Below are 20,751 nucleotides of genomic sequence, written 5' to 3' on the forward strand. Positions count from 1 at the left end.
AGTTGGTTAGTTACCACTTTTATATAGCACTTGTGTTCCCAGTTTATATACTTTCCGGTTGTTTGGTAGATTTTAGGTCTTTTTCCACTCAGCAAAAATAATAAAACATACTTGTATGTATTTTTTTTTAAGTTTCAAATGATCAATGCATTTGGTTTATTATCATCATGTGAGAGAAGGCACAAAGGATTTCAGACACAGATGCAAACACATCGGGCACTCTGGGACACTTCTGACACCACAGTGCATGGCGTGCACAGCATGTACTATTTAATGTCAGCACTGCAATCAGCGCTTCAATGAGTCACCTGTTTGCACATGCAATCTGTGCAATTCTTTTGAACCTATTTTAATGGAAACATGTCAAATAACAGCAAAAACCTGACTTGTGTAATATGTTAAAAGTGTGTGTAAAAATAATAATATGTTGGCTTTAGATCATATATTTGTAATCTCCCTGTGAGTTTAAGACAAGCATGGCCAATCATTATGAACTGCTTTGGCTTTAAAGCATCAGTGTACACAATTCAGTAATTCCTTAAAATCTCCAGAAAACAAATCTAAACAAAAAAATCTGAAAGAGACTTTTGTTTATTTATTCATTTATTTAAAAAAAAAAGCCATAATTTATAGTCCACGTTAAGGATAGAGATTGGCCTATACGAGCTGCATTCTTTTTTATCTTTGCCGTCTTTTGGGATAACTGCTTCTCTCCGAGATTGTGGGGCTACTCCTGTTCTTAGTGTATGATTAAAGCAATTAAGCAGCACTGGTGTTAGTTGCGTCCTAAATGCTTTATACCATTCGGACGGATAACCGTCTGTGCCCGGTGCCTTATTCACCTTCAGCCTGGAAATGGCTGATGTAGATGTCTTCATTTTTATTTCAAAAAATGATTCTCTAGCGGTGGTCCTCGGCCCAGCTGTGGTTAAAGGTGTGGCGCTTGCCGTTTTCGCAGTTGGTTCTGGCCCTCTTATTTGATGTCGCAAAGATGCTTTCATCTGGCTTCCTCTTAATTGGCAAGATGGAATTTTGTGTCCTGTAGCTAGTGGTTGCGCAGGATGGAGCCATAGAATCGTGGCGTTTCTGCTGGTCATGATCTGACCTTTCATGTTGGTACAGTGTTTCTCTGCGCACATCTTTCCAATTAGTCTTTTTTCTTTTAAGATCTGGGTCACTCGTATCCTTTTCATTTTCCTGCAGGTGCTTTCTTTTACACTGTGCTTTCTTTGGAATTGTCTCAGAATTTTCACTCTGACTGGACCTGACTAAATTGTGGCTGCTCCTCTGAGTTGAATGGGGAGAACCGTTTTGGCTGTGGGGGATCACTTGTGTTTTTCTCTCTGCTGCAGAGGGAGGGAAGTTCCTCTGAGCAGATTGTCTGGTGTCAGAGGTGGGCTTGTGTGCAGACTCTGTCCTGCTGGTATGGAGACTCTGTCCTGGCGTCTCTTTCTTCTTTGTCCTTAAGTAGTTTATGTGCTCATAGCAGGACTCAACATAGGAGCTTCTCTGGCGTATCCATGCAAGGTGGCTCAGTTTTGAAAAGGCATGCTCAAGGACCTGATTGGGTGTTATTCGTTTTCGGGGATCGAGGTGAAGCAAGTGCTTTACCATTTCTACAAACATCAGGATATCACACCTTTTTGCAGTTTCATCTGCATAATCCTCATCTTCAATGAACTCGGTATATAAGAGTTCATCCAGAGACTTCAATTTTTTAACTCTTTTGTCAACAAACTCAATCCCAAACTCCTGGAAATATTGTTCAGTTGTCTTGAGTTTCCAGTGGTAGATGTTGTCGGAATTGAACTCCCTGCAGAAATACTTTGCAGTCTTTTGCCCACAGTTTAACATTTGCTCTGGGAGTTCTCCTTGAGTCTCCGTTATGTATTTTAGTATGGCATGTTCACTGTATCCCGGGTACAGCAAGTAACCAGTGTATAGAGACACTGCCATGCAGCCCAGAGACCATATGTCTATGGCTTCTGTAAATGGAAGCCCCAGAATAATCTCCGGAGACCGGTACGGACGTGTCTGGATGTATGAGCCCACCTTGGCAGCTGAGGTCTCACAGGCCAGACCGAAGTCAATTAGTTTAACTCGGTATGGCTCTTGGGGATTATTCACCAGCATTACGTTCTCTAATTTCAAGTCTGCATGGATTGTTCCAATCGACTTGAGGTGGCTAAGAGCTAAAGCTATCTGTATGACGATGGGGCGAATAGCCTTTAAACTGAGCGGATTGCAATATCTTTCTCGCAATAAGTCAAGAAGACTTTTTTCGAGGAATTCAAATTCAAGGCACAGATGTCCACGGACTGTAAAAGCCTGGTACCATTCGACTATATTGTACTTGCTGGAGTTACAGGCTTTAAGTTTTTGCAGGGCAGCCAGCTCTTGGTTTTTAAACGGGTCTTTTTGGTCCTGATCCTTTATCATTTTAATGGCTACAATCTTTTTGTTAGCCATTTGGACACATTTGGCAACTCTGCCATATATCCCTTCTCCGACAACACTTATAATTTGGTAGTTGGAGGAGAGCCAGCCACCGGGGACTAACTTGTCCTGGACATTTCCGAAAGACATCTCTGATGCTATCAAAGTGATTAACACTAAAAGTTAGAAGAGTAAAGCAGATTTCACCTCAAAATATTATGAAATAAAATAGATGGTTCTTCTTTCTTCTTCAAAGTGTGAAAAGGTGAAAGGTCTGCTCAAACGGTTTACTGTTAAACTTGGTTCTTGCAGGCGTGACCAAATGTATCTCTGCTTGAACGTTGGAACGTTTGCGAACTGCTGCTGGCTTCAACTGCTGTCAACAAACTGACTGATAACTGCTGATTCTCACTTCTATTTATAGAAAAAGAAGGATCAAAGATTCTAAGACGTTTGTGACATCATCACTCTGTAAGCCATTGAGATTGTGACATCATCTATGAATGGGGATGTTTTTTTTTAAACTGTTTTCAAATTTACTATGTCAGTTAGCTTAGTTTTAGAGCAGTTGGTTAGTTACCACTTTTATATAGCACTTGTGTTCCCAGTTTATATACTTTCCGGTTGTTTGGTAGATTTTAGGTCTTTTTCCACTCAGCAAAAATAATAAAACATACTTGTATGTATTTTTTTTTAAGTTTCAAATGATCAATGCATTTGGTTTATTATCATCATGTGAGAGAAGGCACAAAGGATTTCAGACACAGATGCAAACACATCGGGCACTCTGGGACACTTCTGACACCACAGTGCATGGCGTGCACAGCATGTACTATTTAATGTCAGCACTGCAATCAGCGCTTCAATGAGTCACCTGTTTGCACATGCAATCTGTGCAATTCTTTTGAACCTATTTTAATGGAAACATGTCAAATAACAGCAAAAACCTGACTTGTGTAATATGTTAAAAGTGTGTGTAAAAATAATAATATGTTGGCTTTAGATCATATATTTGTAATCTCCCTGTGAGTTTAAGACAAGCATGGCCAATCATTATGAACTGCTTTGGCTTTAAAGCATCAGTGTACACAATTCAGTAATTCCTTAAAATCTCCAGAAAACAAATCTAAACAAAAAAATCTGAAAGAGACTTTTGTTTATTTATTCATTTATTTAAAAAAAAAAGCCATAATTTATAGTCCACGTTAAGGATAGAGATTGGCCTATACGAGCTGCATTCTTTTTTATCTTTGCCGTCTTTTGGGATAACTGCTTCTCTCCGAGATTGTGGGGCTACTCCTGTTCTTAGTGTATGATTAAAGCAATTAAGCAGCACTGGTGTTAGTTGCGTCCTAAATGCTTTATACCATTCGGACGGATAACCGTCTGTGCCCGGTGCCTTATTCACCTTCAGCCTGGAAATGGCTGATGTAGATGTCTTCATTTTTATTTCAAAAAATGATTCTCTAGCGGTGGTCCTCGGCCCAGCTGTGGTTAAAGGTGTGGCGCTTGCCGTTTTCGCAGTTGGTTCTGGCCCTCTTATTTGATGTCGCAAAGATGCTTTCATCTGGCTTCCTCTTAATTGGCAAGATGGAATTTTGTGTCCTGTAGCTAGTGGTTGCGCAGGATGGAGCCATAGAATCGTGGCGTTTCTGCTGGTCATGATCTGACCTTTCATGTTGGTACAGTGTTTCTCTGCGCACATCTTTCCAATTAGTCTTTTTTCTTTTAAGATCTGGGTCACTCGTATCCTTTTCATTTTCCTGCAGGTGCTTTCTTTTACACTGTGCTTTCTTTGGAATTGTCTCAGAATTTTCACTCTGACTGGACCTGACTAAATTGTGGCTGCTCCTCTGAGTTGAATGGGGAGAACCGTTTTGGCTGTGGGGGATCACTTGTGTTTTTCTCTCTGCTGCAGAGGGAGGGAAGTTCCTCTGAGCAGATTGTCTGGTGTCAGAGGTGGGCTTGTGTGCAGACTCTGTCCTGCTGGTATGGAGACTCTGTCCTGGCGTCTCTTTCTTCTTTGTCCTTAAGTAGTTTATGTGCTCATAGCAGGACTCAACATAGGAGCTTCTCTGGCGTATCCATGCAAGGTGGCTCAGTTTTGAAAAGGCATGCTCAAGGACCTGATTGGGTGTTATTCGTTTTCGGGGATCGAGGTGAAGCAAGTGCTTTACCATTTCTACAAACATCAGGATATCACACCTTTTTGCAGTTTCATCTGCATAATCCTCATCTTCAATGAACTCGGTATATAAGAGTTCATCCAGAGACTTCAATTTTTTAACTCTTTTGTCAACAAACTCAATCCCAAACTCCTGGAAATATTGTTCAGTTGTCTTGAGTTTCCAGTGGTAGATGTTGTCGGAATTGAACTCCCTGCAGAAATACTTTGCAGTCTTTTGCCCACAGTTTAACATTTGCTCTGGGAGTTCTCCTTGAGTCTCCGTTATGTATTTTAGTATGGCATGTTCACTGTATCCCGGGTACAGCAAGTAACCAGTGTATAGAGACACTGCCATGCAGCCCAGAGACCATATGTCTATGGCTTCTGTAAATGGAAGCCCCAGAATAATCTCCGGAGACCGGTACGGACGTGTCTGGATGTATGAGCCCACCTTGGCAGCTGAGGTCTCACAGGCCAGACCGAAGTCAATTAGTTTAACTCGGTATGGCTCTTGGGGATTATTCACCAGCATTACGTTCTCTAATTTCAAGTCTGCATGGATTGTTCCAATCGACTTGAGGTGGCTAAGAGCTAAAGCTATCTGTATGACGATGGGGCGAATAGCCTTTAAACTGAGCGGATTGCAATATCTTTCTCGCAATAAGTCAAGAAGACTTTTTTCGAGGAATTCAAATTCAAGGCACAGATGTCCACGGACTGTAAAAGCCTGGTACCATTCGACTATATTGTACTTGCTGGAGTTACAGGCTTTAAGTTTTTGCAGGGCAGCCAGCTCTTGGTTTTTAAACGGGTCTTTTTGGTCCTGATCCTTTATCATTTTAATGGCTACAATCTTTTTGTTAGCCATTTGGACACATTTGGCAACTCTGCCATATATCCCTTCTCCGACAACACTTATAATTTGGTAGTTGGAGGAGAGCCAGCCACCGGGGACTAACTTGTCCTGGACATTTCCGAAAGACATCTCTGATGCTATCAAAGTGATTAACACTAAAAGTTAGAAGAGTAAAGCAGATTTCACCTCAAAATATTATGAAATAAAATAGATGGTTCTTCTTTCTTCTTCAAAGTGTGAAAAGGTGAAAGGTCTGCTCAAACGGTTTACTGTTAAACTTGGTTCTTGCAGGCGTGACCAAATGTATCTCTGCTTGAACGTTGGAACGTTTGCGAACTGCTGCTGGCTTCAACTGCTGTCAACAAACTGACTGATAACTGCTGATTCTCACTTCTATTTATAGAAAAAGAAGGATCAAAGATTCTAAGACGTTTGTGACATCATCACTCTGTAAGCCATTGAGATTGTGACATCATCTATGAATGGGGATGTTTTTTTTTAAACTGTTTTCAAATTTACTATGTCAGTTAGCTTAGTTTTAGAGCAGTTGGTTAGTTACCACTTTTATATAGCACTTGTGTTCCCAGTTTATATACTTTCCGGTTGTTTGGTAGATTTTAGGTCTTTTTCCACTCAGCAAAAATAATAAAACATACTTGTATGTATTTTTTTTTAAGTTTCAAATGATCAATGCATTTGGTTTATTATCATCATGTGAGAGAAGGCACAAAGGATTTCAGACACAGATGCAAACACATCGGGCACTCTGGGACACTTCTGACACCACAGTGCATGGCGTGCACAGCATGTACTATTTAATGTCAGCACTGCAATCAGCGCTTCAATGAGTCACCTGTTTGCACATGCAATCTGTGCAATTCTTTTGAACCTATTTTAATGGAAACATGTCAAATAACAGCAAAAACCTGACTTGTGTAATATGTTAAAAGTGTGTGTAAAAATAATAATATGTTGGCTTTAGATCATATATTTGTAATCTCCCTGTGAGTTTAAGACAAGCATGGCCAATCATTATGAACTGCTTTGGCTTTAAAGCATCAGTGTACACAATTCAGTAATTCCTTAAAATCTCCAGAAAACAAATCTAAACAAAAAAATCTGAAAGAGACTTTTGTTTATTTATTCATTTATTTAAAAAAAAAAAGCCATAATTTATAGTCCACGTTAAGGATAGAGATTGGCCTATACGAGCTGCATTCTTTTTTATCTTTGCCGTCTTTTGGGATAACTGCTTCTCTCCGAGATTGTGGGGCTACTCCTGTTCTTAGTGTATGATTAAAGCAATTAAGCAGCACTGGTGTTAGTTGCGTCCTAAATGCTTTATACCATTCGGACGGATAACCGTCTGTGCCCGGTGCCTTATTCACCTTCAGCCTGGAAATGGCTGATGTAGATGTCTTCATTTTTATTTCAAAAAATGATTCTCTAGCGGTGGTCCTCGGCCCAGCTGTGGTTAAAGGTGTGGCGCTTGCCGTTTTCGCAGTTGGTTCTGGCCCTCTTATTTGATGTCGCAAAGATGCTTTCATCTGGCTTCCTCTTAATTGGCAAGATGGAATTTTGTGTCCTGTAGCTAGTGGTTGCGCAGGATGGAGCCATAGAATCGTGGCGTTTCTGCTGGTCATGATCTGACCTTTCATGTTGGTACAGTGTTTCTCTGCGCACATCTTTCCAATTAGTCTTTTTTCTTTTAAGATCTGGGTCACTCGTATCCTTTTCATTTTCCTGCAGGTGCTTTCTTTTACACTGTGCTTTCTTTGGAATTGTCTCAGAATTTTCACTCTGACTGGACCTGACTAAATTGTGGCTGCTCCTCTGAGTTGAATGGGGAGAACCGTTTTGGCTGTGGGGGATCACTTGTGTTTTTCTCTCTGCTGCAGAGGGAGGGAAGTTCCTCTGAGCAGATTGTCTGGTGTCAGAGGTGGGCTTGTGTGCAGACTCTGTCCTGCTGGTATGGAGACTCTGTCCTGGCGTCTCTTTCTTCTTTGTCCTTAAGTAGTTTATGTGCTCATAGCAGGACTCAACATAGGAGCTTCTCTGGCGTATCCATGCAAGGTGGCTCAGTTTTGAAAAGGCATGCTCAAGGACCTGATTGGGTGTTATTCGTTTTCGGGGATCGAGGTGAAGCAAGTGCTTTACCATTTCTACAAACATCAGGATATCACACCTTTTTGCAGTTTCATCTGCATAATCCTCATCTTCAATGAACTCGGTATATAAGAGTTCATCCAGAGACTTCAATTTTTTAACTCTTTTGTCAACAAACTCAATCCCAAACTCCTGGAAATATTGTTCAGTTGTCTTGAGTTTCCAGTGGTAGATGTTGTCGGAATTGAACTCCCTGCAGAAATACTTTGCAGTCTTTTGCCCACAGTTTAACATTTGCTCTGGGAGTTCTCCTTGAGTCTCCGTTATGTATTTTAGTATGGCATGTTCACTGTATCCCGGGTACAGCAAGTAACCAGTGTATAGAGACACTGCCATGCAGCCCAGAGACCATATGTCTATGGCTTCTGTAAATGGAAGCCCCAGAATAATCTCCGGAGACCGGTACGGACGTGTCTGGATGTATGAGCCCACCTTGGCAGCTGAGGTCTCACAGGCCAGACCGAAGTCAATTAGTTTAACTCGGTATGGCTCTTGGGGATTATTCACCAGCATTACGTTCTCTAATTTCAAGTCTGCATGGATTGTTCCAATCGACTTGAGGTGGCTAAGAGCTAAAGCTATCTGTATGACGATGGGGCGAATAGCCTTTAAACTGAGCGGATTGCAATATCTTTCTCGCAATAAGTCAAGAAGACTTTTTTCGAGGAATTCAAATTCAAGGCACAGATGTCCACGGACTGTAAAAGCCTGGTACCATTCGACTATATTGTACTTGCTGGAGTTACAGGCTTTAAGTTTTTGCAGGGCAGCCAGCTCTTGGTTTTTAAACGGGTCTTTTTGGTCCTGATCCTTTATCATTTTAATGGCTACAATCTTTTTGTTAGCCATTTGGACACATTTGGCAACTCTGCCATATATCCCTTCTCCGACAACACTTATAATTTGGTAGTTGGAGGAGAGCCAGCCACCGGGGACTAACTTGTCCTGGACATTTCCGAAAGACATCTCTGATGCTATCAAAGTGATTAACACTAAAAGTTAGAAGAGTAAAGCAGATTTCACCTCAAAATATTATGAAATAAAATAGATGGTTCTTCTTTCTTCTTCAAAGTGTGAAAAGGTGAAAGGTCTGCTCAAACGGTTTACTGTTAAACTTGGTTCTTGCAGGCGTGACCAAATGTATCTCTGCTTGAACGTTGGAACGTTTGCGAACTGCTGCTGGCTTCAACTGCTGTCAACAAACTGACTGATAACTGCTGATTCTCACTTCTATTTATAGAAAAAGAAGGATCAAAGATTCTAAGACGTTTGTGACATCATCACTCTGTAAGCCATTGAGATTGTGACATCATCTATGAATGGGGATGTTTTTTTTTAAACTGTTTTCAAATTTACTATGTCAGTTAGCTTAGTTTTAGAGCAGTTGGTTAGTTACCACTTTTATATAGCACTTGTGTTCCCAGTTTATATACTTTCCGGTTGTTTGGTAGATTTTAGGTCTTTTTCCACTCAGCAAAAATAATAAAACATACTTGTATGTATTTTTTTTTAAGTTTCAAATGATCAATGCATTTGGTTTATTATCATCATGTGAGAGAAGGCACAAAGGATTTCAGACACAGATGCAAACACATCGGGCACTCTGGGACACTTCTGACACCACAGTGCATGGCGTGCACAGCATGTACTATTTAATGTCAGCACTGCAATCAGCGCTTCAATGAGTCACCTGTTTGCACATGCAATCTGTGCAATTCTTTTGAACCTATTTTAATGGAAACATGTCAAATAACAGCAAAAACCTGACTTGTGTAATATGTTAAAAGTGTGTGTAAAAATAATAATATGTTGGCTTTAGATCATATATTTGTAATCTCCCTGTGAGTTTAAGACAAGCATGGCCAATCATTATGAACTGCTTTGGCTTTAAAGCATCAGTGTACACAATTCAGTAATTCCTTAAAATCTCCAGAAAACAAATCTAAACAAAAAAATCTGAAAGAGACTTTTGTTTATTTATTCATTTATTTAAAAAAAAAAGCCATAATTTATAGTCCACGTTAAGGATAGAGATTGGCCTATACGAGCTGCATTCTTTTTTATCTTTGCCGTCTTTTGGGATAACTGCTTCTCTCCGAGATTGTGGGGCTACTCCTGTTCTTAGTGTATGATTAAAGCAATTAAGCAGCACTGGTGTTAGTTGCGTCCTAAATGCTTTATACCATTCGGACGGATAACCGTCTGTGCCCGGTGCCTTATTCACCTTCAGCCTGGAAATGGCTGATGTAGATGTCTTCATTTTTATTTCAAAAAATGATTCTCTAGCGGTGGTCCTCGGCCCAGCTGTGGTTAAAGGTGTGGCGCTTGCCGTTTTCGCAGTTGGTTCTGGCCCTCTTATTTGATGTCGCAAAGATGCTTTCATCTGGCTTCCTCTTAATTGGCAAGATGGAATTTTGTGTCCTGTAGCTAGTGGTTGCGCAGGATGGAGCCATAGAATCGTGGCGTTTCTGCTGGTCATGATCTGACCTTTCATGTTGGTACAGTGTTTCTCTGCGCACATCTTTCCAATTAGTCTTTTTTCTTTTAAGATCTGGGTCACTCGTATCCTTTTCATTTTCCTGCAGGTGCTTTCTTTTACACTGTGCTTTCTTTGGAATTGTCTCAGAATTTTCACTCTGACTGGACCTGACTAAATTGTGGCTGCTCCTCTGAGTTGAATGGGGAGAACCGTTTTGGCTGTGGGGGATCACTTGTGTTTTTCTCTCTGCTGCAGAGGGAGGGAAGTTCCTCTGAGCAGATTGTCTGGTGTCAGAGGTGGGCTTGTGTGCAGACTCTGTCCTGCTGGTATGGAGACTCTGTCCTGGCGTCTCTTTCTTCTTTGTCCTTAAGTAGTTTATGTGCTCATAGCAGGACTCAACATAGGAGCTTCTCTGGCGTATCCATGCAAGGTGGCTCAGTTTTGAAAAGGCATGCTCAAGGACCTGATTGGGTGTTATTCGTTTTCGGGGATCGAGGTGAAGCAAGTGCTTTACCATTTCTACAAACATCAGGATATCACACCTTTTTGCAGTTTCATCTGCATAATCCTCATCTTCAATGAACTCGGTATATAAGAGTTCATCCAGAGACTTCAATTTTTTAACTCTTTTGTCAACAAACTCAATCCCAAACTCCTGGAAATATTGTTCAGTTGTCTTGAGTTTCCAGTGGTAGATGTTGTCGGAATTGAACTCCCTGCAGAAATACTTTGCAGTCTTTTGCCCACAGTTTAACATTTGCTCTGGGAGTTCTCCTTGAGTCTCCGTTATGTATTTTAGTATGGCATGTTCACTGTATCCCGGGTACAGCAAGTAACCAGTGTATAGAGACACTGCCATGCAGCCCAGAGACCATATGTCTATGGCTTCTGTAAATGGAAGCCCCAGAATAATCTCCGGAGACCGGTACGGACGTGTCTGGATGTATGAGCCCACCTTGGCAGCTGAGGTCTCACAGGCCAGACCGAAGTCAATTAGTTTAACTCGGTATGGCTCTTGGGGATTATTCACCAGCATTACGTTCTCTAATTTCAAGTCTGCATGGATTGTTCCAATCGACTTGAGGTGGCTAAGAGCTAAAGCTATCTGTATGACGATGGGGCGAATAGCCTTTAAACTGAGCGGATTGCAATATCTTTCTCGCAATAAGTCAAGAAGACTTTTTTCGAGGAATTCAAATTCAAGGCACAGATGTCCACGGACTGTAAAAGCCTGGTACCATTCGACTATATTGTACTTGCTGGAGTTACAGGCTTTAAGTTTTTGCAGGGCAGCCAGCTCTTGGTTTTTAAACGGGTCTTTTTGGTCCTGATCCTTTATCATTTTAATGGCTACAATCTTTTTGTTAGCCATTTGGACACATTTGGCAACTCTGCCATATATCCCTTCTCCGACAACACTTATAATTCGGTAGTTGGAGGAGAGCCAGCCACCGGGGACTAACTTGTCCTGGACATTTCCGAAAGACATCTCTGATGCTATCAAAGTGATTAACACTAAAAGTTAGAAGAGTAAAGCAGATTTCACCTCAAAATATTATGAAATAAAATAGATGGTTCTTCTTTCTTCTTCAAAGTGTGAAAAGGTGAAAGGTCTGCTCAAACGGTTTACTGTTAAACTTGGTTCTTGCAGGCGTGACCAAATGTATCTCTGCTTGAACGTTGGAACGTTTGCGAACTGCTGCTGGCTTCAACTGCTGTCAACAAACTGACTGATAACTGCTGATTCTCACTTCTATTTATAGAAAAAGAAGGATCAAAGATTCTAAGACGTTTGTGACATCATCACTCTGTAAGCCATTGAGATTGTGACATCATCTATGAATGGGGATGTTTTTTTTTAAACTGTTTTCAAATTTACTATGTCAGTTAGCTTAGTTTTAGAGCAGTTGGTTAGTTACCACTTTTATATAGCACTTGTGTTCCCAGTTTATATACTTTCCGGTTGTTTGGTAGATTTTAGGTCTTTTTCCACTCAGCAAAAATAATAAAACATACTTGTATGTATTTTTTTTTAAGTTTCAAATGATCAATGCATTTGGTTTATTATCATCATGTGAGAGAAGGCACAAAGGATTTCAGACACAGATGCAAACACATCGGGCACTCTGGGACACTTCTGACACCACAGTGCATGGCGTGCACAGCATGTACTATTTAATGTCAGCACTGCAATCAGCGCTTCAATGAGTCACCTGTTTGCACATGCAATCTGTGCAATTCTTTTGAACCTATTTTAATGGAAACATGTCAAATAACAGCAAAAACCTGACTTGTGTAATATGTTAAAAGTGTGTGTAAAAATAATAATATGTTGGCTTTAGATCATATATTTGTAATCTCCCTGTGAGTTTAAGACAAGCATGGCCAATCATTATGAACTGCTTTGGCTTTAAAGCATCAGTGTACACAATTCAGTAATTCCTTAAAATCTCCAGAAAACAAATCTAAACAAAAAAATCTGAAAGAGACTTTTGTTTATTTATTCATTTATTTAAAAAAAAAGCCATAATTTATAGTCCACGTTAAGGATAGAGATTGGCCTATACGAGCTGCATTCTTTTTTATCTTTGCCGTCTTTTGGGATAACTGCTTCTCTCCGAGATTGTGGGGCTACTCCTGTTCTTAGTGTATGATTAAAGCAATTAAGCAGCACTGGTGTTAGTTGCGTCCTAAATGCTTTATACCATTCGGACGGATAACCGTCTGTGCCCGGTGCCTTATTCACCTTCAGCCTGGAAATGGCTGATGTAGATGTCTTCATTTTTATTTCAAAAAATGATTCTCTAGCGGTGGTCCTCGGCCCAGCTGTGGTTAAAGGTGTGGCGCTTGCCGTTTTCGCAGTTGGTTCTGGCCCTCTTATTTGATGTCGCAAAGATGCTTTCATCTGGCTTCCTCTTAATTGGCAAGATGGAATTTTGTGTCCTGTAGCTAGTGGTTGCGCAGGATGGAGCCATAGAATCGTGGCGTTTCTGCTGGTCATGATCTGACCTTTCATGTTGGTACAGTGTTTCTCTGCGCACATCTTTCCAATTAGTCTTTTTTCTTTTAAGATCTGGGTCACTCGTATCCTTTTCATTTTCCTGCAGGTGCTTTCTTTTACACTGTGCTTTCTTTGGAATTGTCTCAGAATTTTCACTCTGACTGGACCTGACTAAATTGTGGCTGCTCCTCTGAGTTGAATGGGGAGAACCGTTTTGGCTGTGGGGGATCACTTGTGTTTTTCTCTCTGCTGCAGAGGGAGGGAAGTTCCTCTGAGCAGATTGTCTGGTGTCAGAGGTGGGCTTGTGTGCAGACTCTGTCCTGCTGGTATGGAGACTCTGTCCTGGCGTCTCTTTCTTCTTTGTCCTTAAGTAGTTTATGTGCTCATAGCAGGACTCAACATAGGAGCTTCTCTGGCGTATCCATGCAAGGTGGCTCAGTTTTGAAAAGGCATGCTCAAGGACCTGATTGGGTGTTATTCGTTTTCGGGGATCGAGGTGAAGCAAGTGCTTTACCATTTCTACAAACATCAGGATATCACACCTTTTTGCAGTTTCATCTGCATAATCCTCATCTTCAATGAACTCGGTATATAAGAGTTCATCCAGAGACTTCAATTTTTTAACTCTTTTGTCAACAAACTCAATCCCAAACTCCTGGAAATATTGTTCAGTTGTCTTGAGTTTCCAGTGGTAGATGTTGTCGGAATTGAACTCCCTGCAGAAATACTTTGCAGTCTTTTGCCCACAGTTTAACATTTGCTCTGGGAGTTCTCCTTGAGTCTCCGTTATGTATTTTAGTATGGCATGTTCACTGTATCCCGGGTACAGCAAGTAACCAGTGTATAGAGACACTGCCATGCAGCCCAGAGACCATATGTCTATGGCTTCTGTAAATGGAAGCCCCAGAATAATCTCCGGAGACCGGTACGGACGTGTCTGGATGTATGAGCCCACCTTGGCAGCTGAGGTCTCACAGGCCAGACCGAAGTCAATTAGTTTAACTCGGTATGGCTCTTGGGGATTATTCACCAGCATTACGTTCTCTAATTTCAAGTCTGCATGGATTGTTCCAATCGACTTGAGGTGGCTAAGAGCTAAAGCTATCTGTATGACGATGGGGCGAATAGCCTTTAAACTGAGCGGATTGCAATATCTTTCTCGCAATAAGTCAAGAAGACTTTTTTCGAGAAATTCAAGGCACAGATGTCCACGGACTGTAAAAGCCTGGTACCATTCGACTATATTGTACTTGCTGGAGTTACAGGCTTTAAGTTTTTGCAGGGCAGCCAGCTCTTGGTTTTTAAACGGGTCTTTTTGGTCCTGATCCTTTATCATTTTAATGGCTACAATCTTTTTGTTAGCCATTTGGACACATTTGGCAACTCTGCCATATATCCCTTCTCCGACAACACTTATAATTCGGTAGTTGGAGGAGAGCCAGCCACCGGGGACTAACTTGTCCTGGACATTTCCGAAAGACATCTCTGATGCTATCAAAGTGATTAACACTAAAAGTTAGAAGAGTAAAGCAGATTTCACCTCAAAATATTATGAAATAAAATAGATGGTTCTTCTTTCTTCTTCAAAGTGTGAAAAGGTGAAAGGTCTGCTCAAACGGTTTACTGTTAAACTTGGTTCTTGCAGGCGTGACCAAATGTATCTCTGCTTGAACGTTGGAACGTTTGCGAACTGCTGCTGGCTTCAACTGCTGTCAACAAACTGACTGATAACTGCTGATTCTCACTTCTATTTATAGAAAAAGAAGGATCAAAGATTCTAAGACGTTTGTGACATCATCACTCTGTAAGCCATTGAGATTGTGACATCATCTATGAATGGGGATGTTTTTTTTTTAAACTGTTTTCAAATTTACTATGTCAGTTAGCTTAGTTTTAGAGCAGTTGGTTAGTTACCACTTTTATATAGCACTTGTGTTCCCAGTTTATATACTTTCCGGTTGTTTGGTAGATTTTAGGTCTTTTTCCACTCAGCAAAAATAATAAAACATACTTGTATGTATTTTTTTTAAGTTTCAAATGATCAATGCATTTGGTTTATTATCATCATGTGAGAGAAGGCACAAAGGATTTCAGACACAGATGCAAACACATCGGGCACTCTGGGACACTTCTGACACCACAGTGCATGGCGTGCACAGCATGTACTATTTAATGTCAGCACTGCAATCAGCGCTTCAATGAGTCACCTGTTTGCACATGCAATCTGTGCAATTCTTTTGAACCTATTTTAATGGAAACATGTCAAATAACAGCAAAAACCTGACTTGTGTAATATGTTAAAAGTGTGTGTAAAAATAATAATATGTTGGCTTTAGATCATATATTTGTAATCTCCCTGTGAGTTTAAGACAAGCATGGCCAATCATTATGAACTGCTTTGGCTTTAAAGCATCAGTGTACACAATTCAGTAATTCCTTAAAATCTCCAGAAAACAAATCTAAACAAAAAAATCTGAAAGAGACTTTTGTTTATTTATTCATTTATTTAAAAAAAAAAGCCATAATTTATAGTCCACGTTAAGGATAGAGATTGGCCTATACGAGCTGCATTCTTTTTTATCTTTGCCGTCTTTTGGGATAACTGCTTCTCTCCGAGATTGTGGGGCTACTCCTGTTCTTAGTGTATGATTAAAGCAATTAAGCAGCACTGGTGTTAGTTGCGTCCTAAATGCTTTATACCATTCGGACGGATAACCGTCTGTGCCCGGTGCCTTATTCACCTTCAGCCTGGAAATGGCTGATGTAGATGTCTTCATTTTTATTTCAAAAAATGATTCTCTAGCGGTGGTCCTCGGCCCAGCTGTGGTTAAAGGTGTGGCGCTTGCCGTTTTCGCAGTTGGTTCTGGCCCTCTTATTTGATGTCGCAAAGATGCTTTCATCTGGCTTCCTCTTAATTGGCAAGATGGAATTTTGTGTCCTGTAGCTAGTGGTTGCGCAGGATGGAGCCATAGAATCGTGGCGTTTCTGCTGGTCATGATCTGACCTTTCATGTTGGTACAGTGTTTCTCTGCGCACATCTTTCCAATTAGTCTTTTTTCTTTTAAGATCTGGGTCACTCGTATCCTTTTCATTTTCCTGCAGGTGCTTTCTTTTACACTGTGCTTTCTTTGGAATTGTCTCAGAATTTTCACTCTGACTGGACCTGACTAAATTGTGGCTGCTCCTCTGAGTTGAATGGGGAGAACCGTTTTGGCTGTGGGGGATCACTTGTGTTTTTCTCTCTGCTGCAGAGGGAGGGAAGTTCCTCTGAGCAGATTGTCTGGTGTCAGAGGTGGGCTTGTGTGCAGACTCTGTCCTGCTGGTATGGAGACTCTGTCCTGGCGTCTCTTTCTTCTTTGTCCTTAAGTAGTTTATGTGCTCATAGCAGGACTCAACATAGGAGCTTCTCTGGCGTATCCATGCAAGGTGGCTCAGTTTTGAAAAGGCATGCTCAAGGACCTGATTGGGTGTTATTCGTTTTCGGGGATCGAGGTGAAGCAAGTGCTTTACCATTTCTACAAACATCAGGATATCACACCTTTTTGCAGTTTCATCTGCATAATCCTCATCTTCAATGAACTCGGTATATAAGAGTTCATCCAGAGACTTCAATTTTTTAACTCTTTTGTCAACAAACTCAATCCCAAACTCCTGGAAATATTGTTCAGTTGTCTTGAGTTTCCAGTGGTAGATGTTGTCGGAATTGAACTCCCTGCAGAAATACTTTGCAGTCTTTTGCCCACAGTTTAACATTTGCTCTGGGAGTTCTCCTTGAGTCTCCGTTATGTATTTTAGTATGGCATGTTCACTGTATCCCGGGTACAGCAAGTAACCAGTGTATAGAGACACTGCCATGCAGCCCAGAGACCATATGTCTATGGCTTCTGTAAATGGAAGCCCCAGAATAATCTCCGGAGACCGGTACGGACGTGTCTGGATGTATGAGCCCACCTTGGCAGCTGAGGTCTCACAGGCCAGACCGAAGTCAATTAGTTTAACTCGGTATGGCTCTTGGGGATTATTCACCAGCATTACGTTCTCTAATTTCAAGTCTGCATGGATTGTTCCAATCGACTTGAGGTGGCTAAGAGCTAAAGCTATCTGTATGACGATGGGGCGAATAGCCTTTAAACTGAGCGGATTGCAATATCTTTCTCGCAATAAGTCAAGAAGACTTTTTTCGAGGAATTCAAATTCAAGGCACAGATGTCCACGGACTGTAAAAGCCTGGTACCATTCGACTATATTGTACTTGCTGGAGTTACAGGCTTTAAGTTTTTGCAGGGCAGCCAGCTCTTGGTTTTTAAACGGGTCTTTTTGGTCCTGATCCTTTATCATTTTAATGGCTACAATCTTTTTGTTAGCCATTTGGACACATTTGGCAACTCTGCCATATATCCCTTCTCCGACAACACTTATAATTCGGTAGTTGGAGGAGAGCCAGCCACCGGGGACTAACTTGTCCTGGACATTTCCGAAAGACATCTCTGATGCTATCAAAGTGATTAACACTAAAAGTTAGAAGAGTAAAGCAGATTTCACCTCAAAATATTATGAAATAAAATAGATGGTTCTTCTTTCTTCTTCAAAGTGTGAAAAGGTGAAAGGTCTGCTCAAACGGTTTACTGTTAAACTTGGTTCTTGCAGGCGTGACCAAATGTATCTCTGCTTGAACGTTGGAACGTTTGCGAACTGCTGCTGGCTTCAACTGCTGTCAACAAACTGACTGATAACTGCTGATTCTCACTTCTATTTATAGAAAAAGAAGGATCAAAGATTCTAAGACGTTTGTGACATCATCACTCTGTAAGCCATTGAGATTGTGACATCATCTATGAATGGGGATGTTTTTTTTTAAACTGTTTTCAAATTTACTATGTCAGTTAGCTTAGTTTTAGAGCAGTTGGTTAGTTACCACTTTTATATAGCACTTGTGTTCCCAGTTTATATACTTTCCGGTTGTTTGGTAGATTTTAGGTCTTTTTCCACTCAGCAAAAATAATAAAACATACTTGTATGTATTTTTTTTTAAGTTTCAAATGATCAATGCATTTGGTTTATTATCATCATGTGAGAGAAGGCACAAAGGATTTCAGACACAGATGCAAACACATCGGGCACTCTGGGACACTTCTGACACCACAGTGCATGGCGTGCACAGCATGTACTATTTAATGTCAGCACTGCAATCAGCGCTTCAATGAGTCACCTGTTTGCACATGCAATCTGTGCAATTCTTTTGAACCTATTTTAATGGAAACATGTCAAATAACAGCAAAAACCTGACTTGTGTAATATGTTAAAAGTGTGTGTAAAAATAATAATATGTTGGCTTTAGATCATATATTTGTAATCTCCCTGTGAGTTTAAGACAAGCATGGCCAATCATTATGAACTGCTTTGGCTTTAAAGCATCAGTGTACACAATTCAGTAATTCCTTAAAATCTCCAGAAAACAAATCTAAACAAAAAAATCTGAAAGAGACTTTTGTTTATTTATTCATTTATTTAAAAAAAAAAGCCATAATTTATAGTCCACGTTAAGGATAGAGATTGGCCTATACGAGCTGCATTCTTTTTTATCTTTGCCGTCTTTTGGGATAACTGCTTCTCTCCGAGATTGTGGGGCTACTCCTGTTCTTAGTGTATGATTAAAGCAATTAAGCAGCACTGGTGTTAGTTGCGTCCTAAATGCTTTATACCATTCGGACGGATAACCGTCTGTGCCCGGTGCCTTATTCACCTTCAGCCTGGAAATGGCTGATGTAGATGTCTTCATTTTTATTTCAAAAAATGATTCTCTAGCGGTGGTCCTCGGCCCAGCTGTGGTTAAAGGTGTGGCGCTTGCCGTTTTCGCAGTTGGTTCTGGCCCTCTTATTTGATGTCGCAAAGATGCTTTCATCTGGCTTCCTCTTAATTGGCAAGATGGAATTTTGTGTCCTGTAGCTAGTGGTTGCGCAGGATGGAGCCATAGAATCGTGGCGTTTCTGCTGGTCATGATCTGACCTTTCATGTTGGTACAGTGTTTCTCTGCGCACATCTTTCCAATTAGTCTTTTTTCTTTTAAGATCTGGGTCACTCGTATCCTTTTCATTTTCCTGCAGGTGCTTTCTTTTACACTGTGCTTTCTTTGGAATTGTCTCAGAATTTTCACTCTGACTGGACCTGACTAAATTGTGGCTGCTCCTCTGAGTTGAATGGGGAGAACCGTTTTGGCTGTGGGGGATCACTTGTGTTTTTCTCTCTGCTGCAGAGGGAGGGAAGTTCCTCTGAGCAGATTGTCTGGTGTCAGAGGTGGGCTTGTGTGCAGACTCTGTCCTGCTGGTATGGAGACTCTGTCCTGGCGTCTCTTTCTTCTTTGTCCTTAAGTAGTTTATGTGCTCATAGCAGGACTCAACATAGGAGCTTCTCTGGCGTATCCATGCAAGGTGGCTCAGTTTTGAAAAGGCATGCTCAAGGACCTGATTGGGTGTTATTCGTTTTCGGGGATCGAGGTGAAGCAAGTGCTTTACCATTTCTACAAACATCAGGATATCACACCTTTTTGCAGTTTCATCTGCATAATCCTCATCTTCAATGAACTCGGTATATAAGAGTTCATCCAGAGACTTCAATTTTTTAACTCTTTTGTCAACAAACTCAATCCCAAACTCCTGGAAATATTGTTCAGTTGTCTTGAGTTTCCAGTGGTAGATGTTGTCGGAATTGAACTCCCTGCAGAAATACTTTGCAGTCTTTTGCCCACAGTTTAACATTTGCTCTGGGAGTTCTCCTTGAGTCTCCGTTATGTATTTTAGTATGGCATGTTCACTGTATCCCGGGTACAGCAAGTAACCAGTGTATAGAGACACTGCCATGCAGCCCAGAGACCATATGTCTATGGCTTCTGTAAATGGAAGCCCCAGAATAATCTCCGGAGACCGGTACGGACGTGTCTGGATGTATGAGCCCACCTTGGCAGCTGAGGTCTCACAGGCCAGACCGAAGTCAATTAGTTTAACTCGGTATGGCTCTTGGGGATTATTCACCAGCATTACGTTCTCTAATTTCAAGTCTGCATGGATTGTTCCAATCGACTTGAGGTGGCTAAGAGCTAAAGCTATCTGTATGACGATGGGGCGAATAGCCTTTAAACTGAGCGGATTGCAATATCTTTCTCGCAATAAGTCAAGAAGACTTTTTTCGAGGAATTCAAATTCAAGGCACAGATGTCCACGGACTGTAAAAGCCTGGTACCATTCGACTATATTGTACTTGCTGGAGTTACAGGCTTTAAGTTTTTGCAGGGCAGCCAGCTCTTGGTTTTTAAACGGGTCTTTTTGGTCCTGATCCTTTATCATTTTAATGGCTACAATCTTTTTGTTAGCCATTTGGACACATTTGGCAACTCTGCCATATATCCCTTCTCCGACAACACTTATAATTCGGTAGTTGGAGGAGAGCCAGCCACCGGGGACTAACTTGTCCTGGACATTTCCGAAAGACATCTCTGATGCTATCAAAGTGATTAACACTAAAAGTTAGAAGAGTAAAGCAGATTTCACCTCAAAATATTATGAAATAAAATAGATGGTTCTTCTTTCTTCTTCAAAGTGTGAAAAGGTGAAAGGTCTGCTCAAACGGTTTACTGTTAAACTTGGTTCTTG

General features: G+C 41.0%; 7 protein-coding genes across 7 annotated transcripts; all 7 read right to left on the reverse strand.

The window, feature by feature from the left end:
• Nucleotides 1-900: 900 nt before the first annotated feature.
• On the reverse strand, nt 901-2,592 carry LOC146626235 (homeodomain-interacting protein kinase 1-like). Its single transcript, XM_085361784.1, has one exon. The coding sequence runs from the start codon at nt 2,584-2,586 to the stop codon at nt 901-903; it is 1,686 nt and encodes a 561-aa protein (XP_085217910.1). The 5' UTR covers nt 2,587-2,592.
• Nucleotides 2,593-3,902: 1,310 nt separating this feature from the next.
• Nucleotides 3,903-5,594, reverse strand: LOC146626236 (homeodomain-interacting protein kinase 1-like). Its single transcript, XM_085361785.1, has one exon. It carries the CDS (start codon nt 5,586-5,588, stop codon nt 3,903-3,905), a length of 1,686 nt encoding a protein of 561 aa, XP_085217911.1. The 5' UTR covers nt 5,589-5,594.
• A 1,311-nt stretch (nt 5,595-6,905) lies between these two features.
• Nucleotides 6,906-8,597, reverse strand: LOC146626237 (homeodomain-interacting protein kinase 1-like). The gene has a single exon (XM_085361786.1). The coding sequence runs from the start codon at nt 8,589-8,591 to the stop codon at nt 6,906-6,908; it is 1,686 nt and encodes a 561-aa protein (XP_085217912.1). The 5' UTR covers nt 8,592-8,597.
• Nucleotides 8,598-9,907: 1,310 nt separating this feature from the next.
• On the reverse strand, nt 9,908-11,599 carry LOC146626238 (homeodomain-interacting protein kinase 1-like). Its single transcript, XM_085361787.1, has one exon. It carries the CDS (start codon nt 11,591-11,593, stop codon nt 9,908-9,910), a length of 1,686 nt encoding a protein of 561 aa, XP_085217913.1. The 5' UTR covers nt 11,594-11,599.
• Nucleotides 11,600-12,908: 1,309 nt separating this feature from the next.
• On the reverse strand, nt 12,909-14,594 carry LOC146626239 (homeodomain-interacting protein kinase 1-like). The gene has a single exon (XM_085361789.1). The coding sequence runs from the start codon at nt 14,586-14,588 to the stop codon at nt 12,909-12,911; it is 1,680 nt and encodes a 559-aa protein (XP_085217915.1). The 5' UTR covers nt 14,589-14,594.
• Nucleotides 14,595-15,904: 1,310 nt separating this feature from the next.
• Nucleotides 15,905-17,596, reverse strand: LOC146626240 (homeodomain-interacting protein kinase 1-like). Its single transcript, XM_085361790.1, has one exon. The coding sequence runs from the start codon at nt 17,588-17,590 to the stop codon at nt 15,905-15,907; it is 1,686 nt and encodes a 561-aa protein (XP_085217916.1). The 5' UTR covers nt 17,591-17,596.
• A 1,310-nt stretch (nt 17,597-18,906) lies between these two features.
• On the reverse strand, nt 18,907-20,598 carry LOC146626241 (homeodomain-interacting protein kinase 1-like). Its single transcript, XM_085361791.1, has one exon. The coding sequence runs from the start codon at nt 20,590-20,592 to the stop codon at nt 18,907-18,909; it is 1,686 nt and encodes a 561-aa protein (XP_085217917.1). The 5' UTR covers nt 20,593-20,598.
• Between the last annotated feature and the right edge of the window lie 153 nt (nt 20,599-20,751).

Source organism: Diplotaxodon limnothrissa, linkage group LG8, assembly GCF_057381915.1.
Source record: "Diplotaxodon limnothrissa isolate DT_005_m linkage group LG8, D_limnothrissa_male_GT1.1, whole genome shotgun sequence".
Lineage (NCBI taxonomy): Eukaryota > Metazoa > Chordata > Actinopteri > Cichliformes > Cichlidae > Diplotaxodon > Diplotaxodon limnothrissa.

Bases quoted from the DNA above. Each gene is read 5' to 3' on its own strand.
- LOC146626235 (XM_085361784.1), bottom strand. From the start codon at position 2,586: ATGTCTTTCGGAAATGTCCAGGACAAGTTAGTCCCCGGTGGCTGGCTC.
- LOC146626236 (XM_085361785.1), bottom strand. From the start codon at position 5,588: ATGTCTTTCGGAAATGTCCAGGACAAGTTAGTCCCCGGTGGCTGGCTC.
- LOC146626237 (XM_085361786.1), bottom strand. From the start codon at position 8,591: ATGTCTTTCGGAAATGTCCAGGACAAGTTAGTCCCCGGTGGCTGGCTC.
- LOC146626238 (XM_085361787.1), bottom strand. From the start codon at position 11,593: ATGTCTTTCGGAAATGTCCAGGACAAGTTAGTCCCCGGTGGCTGGCTC.
- LOC146626239 (XM_085361789.1), bottom strand. From the start codon at position 14,588: ATGTCTTTCGGAAATGTCCAGGACAAGTTAGTCCCCGGTGGCTGGCTC.
- LOC146626240 (XM_085361790.1), bottom strand. From the start codon at position 17,590: ATGTCTTTCGGAAATGTCCAGGACAAGTTAGTCCCCGGTGGCTGGCTC.
- LOC146626241 (XM_085361791.1), bottom strand. From the start codon at position 20,592: ATGTCTTTCGGAAATGTCCAGGACAAGTTAGTCCCCGGTGGCTGGCTC.